We start from the raw sequence: 13827 nt of genomic DNA, 5'->3' as shown, positions 1-13827 counted from the left end.
TTCATAGAATAAAACTCTGAACCCTTAGATTAGGACTCCTCCTTTCCATGGGGAAAGTACCCATTTGTCCCCAGTAAGCCGCAAGATCACCACAGCATATCGTCAAGAAATCACAGTCCATATACTAAAGGGATGGCAGACATGATACAAGGTGCTTTATTTATACACATCCCTTACTTAATTCCCACTCTCTCCTCATTGTCTACAACACATATGCATTTCTAACTTACTGAAATAAGTTTCTTTATTCCCATTTTATAGATGAAGAAACTGCTATTAGTGGGGTTGGGAAATGTATCCAAGACCAATAAGTAAAGTGTCTCTTTTTACTTCAGTTTTTAAAAAGACTTAGTTATTTTTTATTGAAAAGGCATTTTTTTTTATAGAGAGAAGGAGAAAGAGAGAAAAACTGCCATCCACTGATTCACTCCCCAAATGACCACAATGGCCAGTGCTGAGCTGATCTGAAACCAGGAATCAGGAGCTTCTTCTGGGTCTTCTGTACAGTTCCTAAAGTTTTGGCCATCCTCCACTTTCCTAGGTCATAAACGGGGAGCTGAATGGGAAGTGGAGCAGCCAGGACACAAGCTGACACCCACATGGGATGCCAGTGCTTATAGGCAGAATATTAGCCAGTTGAGCATTGCATCAGCCCCATCTCTCTGACTCTTAATAGAACTCTAAGGATAGAACCAAGTTGAAATAACAGAGATCAGAACATTCCATCACCAGGGTAACATGCCAGTAAACTGATCCACACCAGTGAACTTCAGAGAGGCTTTGGGTTACTGTGTGTTAAGGTAATTTATAATATACCTATAGAAATAGTCATGTCATATACAGCTGATTCTTGGTGTTGTGGTAAATACATTCTATAAAACTGCTGCAAACACACTGATTTATCAAATACTACACTATCACTCCAATGAAAAATAAGAGGTTCCCACAGGCTTCAGGTCACAACATTTTAGTGAACAACACATCACTGTACAACTTTACTTGTGTTTCTTATTTTTAAGACAGCTTAACATGTATTATTGATCCATTCATCAACAATTGAGTAGACAAACTCATGTTGCGCTAATGTTGGCTCCTTGGCCAACAACAGTGTAACTCAAAGCTTATCCAACACATCTATTTTTCTGCAAGGCACACCACAGCCTTCTGATGCTCAGGAATCCGTGACAGCACTTCAGCACTATACTTGGTGGCCATATAAAGCAGTGAAACTTAACCACAGCAACACAAAATGAAGAAATGTGACAAAGAAGAGTTTGCAGAAAGCCCACTGCCGACAGCAGTGAGGGCTGAAACAAGAGTAGCGCTGTTGGATCTCAGCTGGGAGAGTGCCCAGCAGCAGACTTCAGCCTCACAGCCTGGGTGTATCCTCAAACGACAGGGAGAGAGTCACAGAGAAAACTATGGGGTAACATCTTAGCAAACAGGCAGATTTGCAGGTATGGAATCTCAAATAATGCTCCACATAGTTCATATTTCCACAGACCTTTACAAAGTCATAGATTATGCACATTGTTTATCACCATTGAAGAGAAAACAGAACTTGGGTGGATTGGCAGTGGAAGTTCTCCTATTCCTCTGTGATACAAGGGACTGGTTATAGGTGTGCAACTTGTAGGATCTCATCAGGCCTCTTGCTCAGAAAGGGCTCACACTTGATTTAATGCTCTGCTCTTTTTTTTTGACAAGGGGTCCAGTGCTTCCATTTATTTATTTTTTAATTTTGTTTTTAATATGGTTTACGTAGATGAGAGGGATGCACACTCATGTGGGTCTCTGATTACGTTGGGGAGAGTAAGACATGGAGGAAGGTGAATGGGGCAGATGTTTTAATTTTTTCCCCTCCTGTGTCCACAGGTGGGGAGTGGGAAGGGAAACACTCCTTGCTCTAAAATATATCGGCACCGGGGGATGGAAGGACGGGCATTTGATGACACCTTAGAGACCCCAGTGTGGGGAAGAGTGTTCTGAGGGTGTTACTTGAGTGGGTTGGATAGTTCTGAGACATCATTGTTGTCATCGTACCAGGATTCAAAAAATCTTTCCAAGGTTTATTGGCTGACCAAGTCCACCTGATCTGCCTTCCATCCTCTGACGAGGATCACATTTTCTGCTGGCCTAAATGAACTGGTTGTCATGTTCCCCATGTGCATCTGAGTGTGCTGTCCAGTGCACAGAAAGCAACTTAGGCGGCCCACTCCTGACACATGCACTCCAAGGTCAGATCACACATGTAGTTTTCTCCTGTGCCCGGAGTTTGAGTTCACCAGTCTCGTTGGGGAGTTCCCCAAGAAACCTCACCTGGGGTAACATCACACTTGACTTATGCTGCACACCCCCAGTGCAGGGTCATGTTCAGTTTGTCACCTGCACCAGCCAATGCATATACCAGCATATGCAATTGTCTGGTCAGTTCTGCCTCCAGACCCATTGCTCTTGCAAATTGATTGGTACTGTAGCCTAGTCCAGCCCAGCCTGCCACAGGCCAAGTCTTCACACACACCAGTGGGTGCTGTAGCCTAGTTGGGGAAACCCCCCAATAACCTCCACTAGGCATGCCCCAGCCCTGGTTTTTGTGTGTGCTGACATGTGCTGCGGTCTATCCTGCATCCCATCTGGCTCTCATGCATGCCCATAGCGGGTGTAGTTAGCCCCACCCACCCCAAGACCTGACCCACATGTATGCCAATGGGTGCTGTTACCTTAACCAGCCCGGCCCAACCCCAGCCCTGGCTTTCATGCTCACCAGTGAGTAATACAGCCCAGCAGGAGAATGCCCACAGTTCCCCTACCACTCTTTTTTTTTTTAAGATTTATTTTATTTTTATTACAAAGTCATATGTACTGAGAGGAGGAGAGATAGAGAGGAAGTGGAGCTGCAGGGATTAGAACCAGCGGCTATATGGGATCAAGGTGAGGATCTTAGCCACTAGGACACGCTGCCGAGCCCTCCCCTACCACTCTTGCTGCCAGTCCCAGATCTTGTGCCTGCTGGAGTGTACTGCAATTCAGTCTGACAAGACTCTATCCAGTGCTGCCACTTCCAGTGGGTGCTGTGGCCCAGCCTGGCTGGTGCATGACTATTTTGGCTCTCATGTGTACCAGAAAATGTAGCAGTCTAACTGAGCCTGGCCCACCACCAATCTAAGCTCTCACACTCACCTGTGAAAGCTGCAGCCCAGCAAGGGAGTCCCCAAAGTTTCCCCACCAGGCCTGCTCTCACCCCTGGTTCTTGTGCATGCCAGCAGGTGCTGTGAATAGCCTTAAATGGTCTGCCCCATCTCGGCATTTGCCAACAGGCGCTGCAGCCTTGCTCATTCCTACATGCCCCCGTCCCAGCTCTTGCTGGAAGGTGCAGCAGCCTAACCTAGTCTGACCCACCCCCAGCCCTCATGTTAACTGGTGAGTGTTTCAGCCAAAACCTTTCCTGGCCTGCACCCCATCCTGGCTCTCGCTCATGCCATTGTGTGTTATAGACTGGCCCAGTCCGATCTGCCCCAAGACCCAGCCCACATATATGCTGATAGGTGCTGCAGCCCAGTCTGGCTTGATCTTCCCCTAGACTCAGCTTTTGTGCTTACCAGCAGGAGCTGCACTTAGCAGGGGAGTTCCCCAAATTTCTCAGGCCCATTCCCAGCCCCAGATTTTGTGTGTGCTGGCAGGTGTTGTGGTATAGCCTAACAGTATAGCTGCCCTGGCCCCCAGTCCTGGCACTCACCAGTGGGTACCGCAGCCTGATGCCATTGGCCCAAAGCCATTCTGGCTCTCACTGGTGGGTGCTACAGCCTAGCCTTCTTTCTTCTGGCCAATTTACTGAAAGTCTCTGTTGTTGAACTTTACACTAACTTTAAACTTATTTGATCTGAGTTGCCTCTGTCAGGCACATGGATGTGGCATTTCTTCATCCCAATTCTGACTTTGAAATTTCCTAGTAGCACCCCTGTTTGTCAGCTTGAGATTTCTCCTAGCATTCTGCTTGTGAATGTGGGCTGAACCCCATACTGGGTTCAGCTAGTATCTATACCTTTTTATTATTATTATTGTTTTAAGAATTTTTATTTTTGTTTATTGGGAGGGTAGAGTTACAGAGAAAGTGGAGTGGGGAGAGATACAGAGAGATCTTCCATCCACTGGTTCATTCCCTCAGTGGCCACGATGGTGGGTAGGGCTGGGCCAGTTAAACTTTGTCCAGTTTTCCCATGTAGATGGCAGGGCCTCAAGCACTTGGGTCATTTTCCACTGCTTTCCTAGTGACATTAGCAGAAAGCCAGATCAGAAGTGGAGTGTCCGGGACTAAAACTCACACCCATATGAGATGCCAGTGTTTCAGGCTGCAGCTTCACCTGCATGCCATAATTCTGGCTGTGTACCTGTACCTTTTCATAGAGGAATTTCCCTCAGCACCCCCAGGCTCAAAACAGCGAAAAGCAAGAACCAAAGAGGTAAGTAAAGCTAGAGCTTCTTTGAGGATGCTTTCCTTCTTCTATTCCCTTAAGGTTGTTTATTTATTTATTTACTTAATATTTTTATTCTAAAGGCAGAATGACACAGAGGGAGACAAACAGAGATCTTCCATTTGCTGGGTTGCTTCAATAGCCAGGGATGAATCAGGTCAAAGACGGGAGCCAAAGAATTCCATCCCGGTCTCCCATCTGGGTGGTAGGAACCCAGGCCATAATCTGTTGCAGAAAGAAGCTGGATCAGGAACAGAGAGGACTCGGGACTTTTAGACTCTCCAAGACAGGACGCTGGGGTGGCAAGGCTGGGACCATTCCACAAAGCCTGCTCTACCCTGAAGACATTTCCTAATCCCAGAGAATTAGAGAAGCAGTTTTGCCAGTTTAGTCATACGGACAAAGGACACTATAAATCAAAACCATAGCTATGTTATGAAGTCTATGTGGTAAGAAGTCTAAAGAAGACTTTTCTATCACCAGTTGAACTCAAATGGTCACCTTCTTAAGGCTAGAATGAACAGAAATAAACTCACTTTTGATCCTGCCCCCCCAGTCGACCCAACTACCGGCCAAGGAGAGTAGGATCTTGGCCCTAAGCACAGCCTCGGGGCCTTTCCCCCACTCTCTTGCTGGGTTCACTACTGCCAAGCTTGTAACTCCTTCCCCACAGCATTTTTAGCACCTCTACAAGGTTTGACTCATCTAGTCTACCAATGGAAATTAAGTAAAAGTTCTGATCATTTACACAAGTGATAAATGTTAATGTGAGACTGACTTTTATGTCTTTATGTAGAAAGGACCATTTATAATTGTTTGGATATCAGATTAATTCCAATTTTCTAAAATTAAAGAATTTTCTTTCAATGTATGATTTGCATTATTCTAAAGCAAGAATTATCACTTTTGTTTTTTCTGAAATTAAAGTTAACTCAAATTGAAGACTAGATATTTTTAATTGGTCCATTACATAGTTAATATTAGTCCTTTCGATATTTTAAGTTTCTCTTGTAAATTTAACAGTTTTTTTTAAGTTCTTCAATGTCTGAAAATTGAAATTTACAGCTGTAACAGGCAAATTGTTCCCCAAAATTTAACATTTTAAATTATTTAAAACTTATGTTCTATTACAACCAATTTAATGACATTTTTGTATCTTTCATAATGAAACTCCTTTCGATACTTTTTGGAAAATAACACCCAGAATGCTAACATTGTTATCTCTGGATCAAGAGTGGTTTTAACTTTTCAACCTTTTGTTTTTCTGTACTTTCTTAATTTTCTTCAATGAATATATGCTGTTTTTATAATCAGAAGAAACAATGAGTGTCGCTAAAAGCAAGACTTGATTTGTAAAACCAAAATATATTCTCTTTCGATATCCTTTGTTATTATCCCCTTTTCCCTGAAGAAAACCTAACAAAGAAAAAGAACTTAGGCAATAGAAATTAAAATTGGGGGTGAAGCATGGGTTGTCTAAGAATGTGGAACTTAATAAACTTTAATGTGAATCCCTTGGCTTTGCAGGTGCACTGGCAGCTCATAATATTTTTTCACTTTTTGGGGAGCAGGAAAACAAGAAATACTTAAAAATTGGTATGTTAGAAAAATGGCATCTATAAACAGAGCCAGTGAAATAATTGAAAAACTTAGAGCAAACAGACAGCTTCGTTTGGAGGAAATAAACCAAAAGCGTGATTCCAACTGCCTGGTGGAAAGAAGCAATCAGGTCAGCTTACTGAGAGTTCAGAAGAGGCACTTCAGTCATGCCTACCAGTCCTTGCGAGATGCCAAGGTTAAGGACCCTGCTCCCGACAGTAGCAGGGACTCCTGGATCAGCCCCAGCCCGAGTCAGCTGGTTCACAAGCAGAAAAAACACTTCCCCCCCAAACGTAAGTTGCTGGGTTAACAGGAGGGGGTTATAAGTCAATTTAGGGGGACTTGGCTGCAGTTGAAAGAGCTGCTTCAGTATATTCCCTGTGCAGTTGAGAGGTAATCTGTCTTAAGGTAAAAATGTCAGCAAACAAGGCAGGCTGGAATAAGATCAACCACAGAACAGATTGTTTTTTTTTTCTTCTTAAAGATTCATTTGATTTATTTGAAAGGCAGAATTATAGAAAGAGGGATGTGGTGGGGAGAGATCTTCCATCGGATGGCTCACTTCCCAAATGACTGTAGTGGCCAGATCTGGACCAGGACACAAAGCCAGGAGCCAGGAACTCCATCCAGGTCTCCCACATGGGTAGCAAGGGTCCAGACACTTGAAACCTCTTCTGTTGGTTTCCTAGGTGCATTAACAGGGAGCTGAATCAGAAGCCGAGCAGCTGAGACTTCAGCCAGAGCTCTTATGGGATATCTATGTTACAGGTAGCAGCTTAATCTTGTGCCCTACAGTACTGACCCAGGAACACTCATTTTATTTATTTATTTTTAGATTTATTTATTTTTATCTAAGAGTCAGATTGAGAGAGAGAGAGAGAGAGAGGAGAGAGAATCTTTTATCTGCTGGTTCATTCTTCAAACGGCCAGAACCAAGTACATCTGAAAGCAGGAGCTAGGAGCTTCTTCTAGGTCTCCCATATGGGTTTTGAGGGCCCAAAGACTTGAGGTCTTCTCTGCTGCTCTACCAGGCCATAGACAGGGAGCTGAATTGGAAGTAGAGTAGCCGGCACTTGAACTGGTGCCCATATGGGATGTCAGTGTACCAGGCAGAGATTTGCCTGTGAAGCTACCAGGCTGTCCCCTCATTTTCTTACGTGTACAGAATTCCAAGCCCAACATTCAGGCTGACTCGTTCACTAGGTTCTGGGTTTGGGACCTGAAATCTGTATTGTCAGCAGACTAAAGTGAATCTGATGCTAAAGGCCCGAGAACCACATTTTGTGCAATGTTGTTAAGATAATTACAATTGACCACAAACCTTCAGGGACCTTCTGTCCTCCAGTTTCGGTTGCACATTCCATGTGCACATCTGAGGACAGTGAAAAGGAGTTTGGTGACAAAGGTCACAAAAAAGCTCTAAGAAGCATTAATAAATGAGGGACTTGGGTGGGCAGCATATTGTTGGAATCAATGTGCAGCAAGAAGAAAGAGTAATTATCTTGACTATGATTACTCATTGATTAATCAAGGTGGGCAACTTTTAGCCTTTTTTTTTTTTTCATTTATTTGGGAAGAGATGTAGTGTATTTGTTATCCCTATTTTAGGAGCAAGAGATCCTAAAATAAGTTGCTTTGCTTAGTGTTGCAACACCAATACTAAAGCTGAAGCAGAACATCAACACCACAAGCTTTATTTATCTTGTAAATCAGCTTCTCAATCTGCTGGGGCTGAGGTACTGCCAACAGGAGGCAACAGGAATGGGGGGGAAAGGAGGAGGTTGGAGGAGTATCCGTGGATTTTCTGGGAAAGGGCCTCCATTGTTCTCAGAATCAGGGAGCCACTTCGTCTATGTCCTTTTATGGCCTCTTTTGCTGGCTGGCATTACCCTGTGGGAGTGACTTTTAGCAATGAATTGAGATTGTACACAGGTGTGCGCTCTGTCTGAGGGTATGTTGGCAGCCTTTTTGGATTTCACGGATTTAAAGCGGATTGATTCTAGGAGGAACTTCTCCTTTAAGCCATCCTGTTCTCAGGGAGAAACTATGTCAACATGGGGGTAGAAACTCAAGTTTTAGGTAACATAATTATATTCAATATCATTAAATTCACTGTAACCAGCAAATGATTGACATGTGTCAAGAACAGAAGAATCGCTAAGTTGGAGATTTCGCTTCTTTGATTCGGTCGTGACTTTGCGTTTGCCCAGTGCTTGCTTGTAGTATTGAGGGTGGTGTTAATATACCTTAGTGCAGAAAGCTGAGGTTCTTTGGTGTGTGTGTGTGTGTGTGTGTGTGTGTGTGAGAGAGAGAGAGAGAGAGAGAGAGAGAAATTTTAAGAAAGCAAGTCTTCTTTCTGTTTTTGCCATCTTTTTAAAAAAATTTATTAGGGCCCTGCACTATGGCCTAGTGGCTAATCTTCGCCTTGAACCTACTGGGATCTCATATGGGTGCCGGGCCGTGTCCTGGCTTCTCCACTTTCCATCCAACTCCACATTTGCTTGTGGCCTGGAAAAGCAGCAGAGGATAGCCCAAAGCCTTGGGACCCTGCACCCATGTGGAAAACCCAGAAGAAACTCCTAGATCCTGGCTTCGGATTGTCTCAGCTCCAACCATTGCAGCCACTTGGGGAGTGAACCAGTGGATGGAAGATCTTTGTCTCTCCTCTCTGAAAATCTGTTTTCCAACAAAATAAATAAATCTTTTACAAAAGAAGAATTTATTAATATTTTCAGTTTTATTTCAAAGGTGGGATGTGGAAATCTTCTACCCACTGGTTCATTTCCCAAATGCTTGCTACAGCCAGGAATGAGCTGGGCTGGGTCAGTCTAAAGCCAGGGCCAACAAGACTATCTAGGAGTCCCACGGGGTGGCAGAGACCCAGGTACCTTATCTGCTGCCTTCTTAGATACATTACCAGGAAACTAAATCAAAGCGGTAGACCTGGGTCTTGAATCAATATTCCCATGTAAGAAGCAGATGTCCTAACATTGCCTGTGCCACAACTCCCACTCCCTCCACTGTTTATTCATCTGCAGGTCACCTACTTGTGACGCTCAAAAAATAACCCTTTATCAAGAAAAATACCGTTAGTGTTCCTAATCTAAAAGAAACTGTAATCTTTCTCTCTGGATGAATTCTTTGGAGCCAGTTGAGAAGTCACAGCTAGTAAACTTGTTCTCACGAGTTGGATGGTTAAGGGTAAAATTCATCTTCTAGGGAAAACATAGTTTAAAACTTTGTAAGCAAATACATGATTTTGTACAATACAGAATATAATAAATGTTATTTCCATAGCCAGCATTCATGGTATCAGGAATATAAGCCAAAACTCTTTTTTTTAAAGATTTTTTTTTTTTATTGCAAAGTCAGATATACAGAGAGGAGAAGAGATAAAGAGGAAGATGTTCCGTCTGATGATTCACTCCCCAAGTGAGCACAATGGCTGGTGCTGCGCCTATCCGAAGCCAGGAGCCAGGAGCTTCTTCCAGGTCTCCCACATGGGTGCAGGGTCCCAAGGCTTTGGGTCATCCTCGACTGCTTTCCCACAGGCAGGGAGCTGGGTGGGAAGTGGAGCTGCCAGGATTAGAACCGGTGCCTATAAGGGGATCCTGGTGCATTCAAGGCGAGGACTTTGACCACTAGGCCACCATGACGGGCCCTATAAGCCAAAACTCTTAAAACCAAGTTTTAATATAAATGACCCCAATTTTATTAATTTCATGTAAGTATAGGCTCCATTCACATGGCTTGATAATCAATGTGTAAATACATGGTCAATCTTTTTTGGTGTGAACTAAGGCTTCTTAAGGTGTGGCCTGGAGGGAGCTGGTGTTTGTGGTGCAGTGAGCTTCAAACACCATTGTAAAGGTCCTGCACAATGGCTCTGTGGCTAGTCTCTCTTTGCAAACACCAAGATCCCATATGGGTGCTGGCTGGTGTGCCAAATGTGCCACTTCCATTCCAACTCCCTACCTGTGGCCTGGGAAAGCAGTAGCAGAGGATGGCCCAAAGCTTTGGAACCCTGCACCCACATGGCAGACTTAGAAAAAGCTCCTGGCTCCTGGTTCCTGGCTTCAGATCAGCTCACCTCCAACTGCCGTGGCCACTTGGTGAGTGAACCAGCGGAATAAAGATCTTTCTATATCTCCTTCTCTCTGTATATCTGCCTTTTCAATAAAAATAAATAAATCTTAAAAAAAAGAGGTGTGTGTGTGTGTGTGTGTGTGTGTGAAAGCATTGTGAAAGCAGCAGAGAATGGCCCAAGTAATGAGGTCCCTGCTCCCCACACGGGAAATCCATATGGGATGCAGGCTTCTGGCTTTGGCCTGACCCAGACCTGACAGTTAGTCATTGGCGGAGTGAATCAGTAAACCAGAGTTCTTGCTCTCTTTCCCTCTGTCACTACGCCTTTCAAATAAGTAAATCTTTAAAAATAAATAAATATGTGGTGTTCTAGAGATCCTTCAATATTCAAGTTGCTTTGCAGTCCATGTGAGATTATGATGCAATTTTCCGGAAACTATAATATGTGAATTGACATTATTCTGATCATTACTGGCTCATACACTTGAATTTTCAATTTTTTCCATTTATTTTCTAATATAGTAAGTATTGAGAAATTTGATACATCTGAACAAAAGCTTGTAGGAATCCTCAAATAATTTTTAAGAGTGTAATGGATCATTAAGTCAAAAAGGTTGAGAAATGTGTTGTAAAGAAAAAGTAGGTCTAGCGCTCTGTGTTATGGCTTGTTACAACTTCCATGTTCTCATTTCGGGCTCAACTTTAATTCTTATGAAGGATAAAAAGACATATTTTGGATGTATTCTTTCCATAGGCAGAAAGAATGTGGTCATGAAGGATAGTCAGTATTTTTTTAAGTGCTTCCCTTTTTCTGTTAAGATTTCAGAAGGTTAACAATAATACGCTTCTGTTCCTAATCTGAGAAATGGATGCAGGTAAACATTTTGATCTTATTATTGAAAAACAAATCTATATTGGAGATACTCACTTAAAATTAGCCCAGTGGCCATTTCGCCTGTAAAGAGAATTAGCCTCATCTCAAACCAGAACTTGAGGCCTGTTGTGTGAGAATGAGCACAGATGAGTCCACTCCCAGCAGCTGCAGGTACCAGGAGAAGAAGTTCCTTTGTAAAACGAGGAGATTATGCCGGCTCTAAAGTTGAGTGAATGTATTAGTCTGGCGGGCCCTTAGTCTTGTGCCGTCTGGACTGACGCTAACCTGGGCAGTACTCAGATGGGACTTGACCTGCCACGGCTCTGATCTCGGAACTCTTCTGAATTCCAGTTTTGTGCATGTATCACACTCCTCTACTGGAGGTTACCCTAAATTTGCTCTTGCGAAAACAAAATTCCCTCAACTGCACACTACCCCTACCCATCTTTCCCATCTGAGAGCACGTAAGCGATCTAAGAGTACCCTTGAGGTGTTTGTTCAAAGTCAGCACATTGGAAAGCATCCTACTGAAGCAGTGCTTTTAGCACTCTCACCTTTTCCCCAGCTTGCTTTCTCTCCATATGGTTATGCTCCATAATGAGTGCTAAGCTTCTTCTTTTTTTTTTTTAAAGACTTATTTTACTTCCATTACAAAGTCAGACATACTGAGAGGAGGAGAGACAGAGAGGAAGTGGAGCTGCCGGGATTAGAACCAGCGGCCATATGGGATCAAGGCGAGGACCTTAGCCACTAGGCCACGCTGCTGAGACCAAGTGCTAAGCTTCTTAAAAACAGATAGGATGTCTGCTTCTAACTGCTTTACCCTTAGTCTCTCGAACAGTGTGTGCCACAGATTGGGTACTCAGGAAATGTTTGTTGACTGAATAACTATCACAGCACAGAATTTATTCCTTTGGAAGTAGTGGAAGATGTTATCATTATTTGTTTATTTAGATCTATTTATTTTTATTGGAAAGTCATATCTACAGAGAGACAGAAGATCTTCCAACTCCGGTTCACTCCCCAAGTGGCCACAATGGCCAGAGTTGAGCTGATGTGAAGCCAGGAGCTAGGAACTTCTGGGTCTCTTACGCAGGTGCAGGGTCCCAAGGCTTTGGGCCGTCCTTGACTGCTTTCCCAGGTCACAAGCAGGGAGCTGGATGGGAAGTGGAGTATCAGGGATACAAACTAGCACTCATAGGAGATCCCACCGCATGCAAGGCGAGGACTTTAGCCACTAGGCTCCACTCTGGACCCCTTAACCTCATTACTTTTGAGACCAATAACCAGGCCCTTAGATGATGACTCAGAAACCTAAAGTATCCAGTGCAATCATAATTTGTTGCTGTAATCCTTATAACTAGAAGAGGATAATGTCAATGTATATTTTGCTGGAAGTATTTAACAAAAATAAGAAAGCTCCCTTTTCCTGTGTGAGAGGGTGAGATCGTTTTTTACTCTTTATTCATTCAACAAACATTTGTTAGTGCCTGCTCTATGTCAGGCTCTATTCTTTAGTCATATTAATATAGTTATGAATAAAATCCCTTCACCAAAAAGCATATTCTGGGTAGATCCAGACAGTTTAAAAACAGTTACATATATTAGAAAGTGCTAAATGAACAAGTGGCTTGGAGAAGCCCAGAGCAGTAGCGTGGGGAGTAGGAAGTGCTGGGCACAGGATGCATAGATGCCTGGGGATTAGTCCCTGGGTGTGAGGGACTCATGGACCCCAGCAGGCAGTCAGTGTAAATCAGTAAGGGACAGAATGAGATTTGTCTCGATGGTCTAACCTGGTGGTGATCCAGTGGAGGGGGATCCTGCTAAGAACACCAGGAGTTCTGGAGGTTCCTTGTTGTTTCTATCCATAGTGATATGGCGGTGGGGGGAGTAATTTGAATATCATGGGAGTTTTCAGCCAGATTTCCAAACTCTCTCTTCTCTTCAGTGTTCCATTTGGCAATGTTTGGACTGAAAGAATGACAGTAGACAGCCTTGCAAACCGCAGCTCAGGTTCAAGTCCCGCTTCCACCATTCACCACTTTGAGTTATTTAGTGTTGCCGAACTTTAGTTTCTGTACCTGAGGGTTCACCTTCCAGGTTATTCTGAAAACTGTGAATAACAACAAGTGCTTTTTCCTTTTTGTTTTTCAGATAATGCTATATTTGGATAAACTGCATTTCCAGAGATACACAGAATTACAATTTCTTTGGCTTTTCTCCAGTGTCTATCTAAATTATTTTAAAATGTTAATTAGAAAAGAAGCTAAATAAAATAATTCACTAGCTCATCAACATCCTATGAGGTCACATAGTTCATACTACATCTTCATTCATTCCATTCCATCATTTAGACTTAGATGTTTTAAGGAAATGATTTGAGTTATTGAAGATATGAAACTCCACTTGCCAATGATCTCGTCTTTCCTAATTTGAAATGTTTAAGTACTGGGTTCTGTTAGTTTCTATTAATCAGTGGAATCTATTGACCAGCTGCATTCATCTGACTGAAGACTAAAGCTACAAAAGTTACACTTGTTTCATTATGTGGACTTACTCTGAGCTCTGATTTAGATGATTTGAATAAGAACATACTTAAGAGAGTGACATAAGGTGGCTACAGATAGACTTTTGTTTTAATATTTAATTGCCATCCCCAAAGTGAATTTTGCTAGAACCATAGCTGTTTTCTCTTCATTACTTCCTGGATTACTGTCTTACATTTTAACTCAGCTTGTATTTCTTTTCTGTAGTTCATAGCCTATTTCTTTTTTTAAAAGCAGATGTTTCTTAGCA

The 13827-nt window shown here is 43.0% G+C and overlaps 1 protein-coding gene across 1 annotated transcript; it reads left to right on the top strand.

Annotated features, from left to right (window-relative positions):
• Window positions 1-715: 715 nt before the first annotated feature.
• SPATA45 (spermatogenesis associated 45) lies at window positions 716-13326 on the top strand. Its single transcript, XM_004578654.3, has 3 exons — window positions 716-800; window positions 6000-6364; window positions 13186-13326. The coding sequence occupies exons 2-3, from the start codon at window positions 6082-6084 to the stop codon at window positions 13203-13205; spliced, it is 303 nt and encodes a 100-aa protein (XP_004578711.2). The 5' UTR covers window positions 716-800; window positions 6000-6081; the 3' UTR covers window positions 13206-13326.
• The last annotated feature ends 501 nt before the right edge of the window (window positions 13327-13827 follow it).

Source organism: Ochotona princeps, chromosome 10 (genome assembly GCF_030435755.1).
Source record: "Ochotona princeps isolate mOchPri1 chromosome 10, mOchPri1.hap1, whole genome shotgun sequence".
Taxonomy (NCBI): Eukaryota; Metazoa; Chordata; class Mammalia; order Lagomorpha; family Ochotonidae; genus Ochotona; species Ochotona princeps.
This window is presented reverse-complemented; position numbering and strand designations above follow the sequence as displayed.

Excerpts from the sequence above, each read along its gene's own strand:
- SPATA45 (XM_004578654.3), top strand. The coding sequence starts at position 6,082 with ATGGCATCTATAAACAGAGCCAGTGAAATAATTGAAAAACTTAGAGCA. Across the intron at positions 6,365-13,185 it reads AAAACACTTCCCCCCCAAAC|ATAATGCTATATTTGGATAA; the intron begins GTAAGTTGCTGG and ends TTTGTTTTTCAG.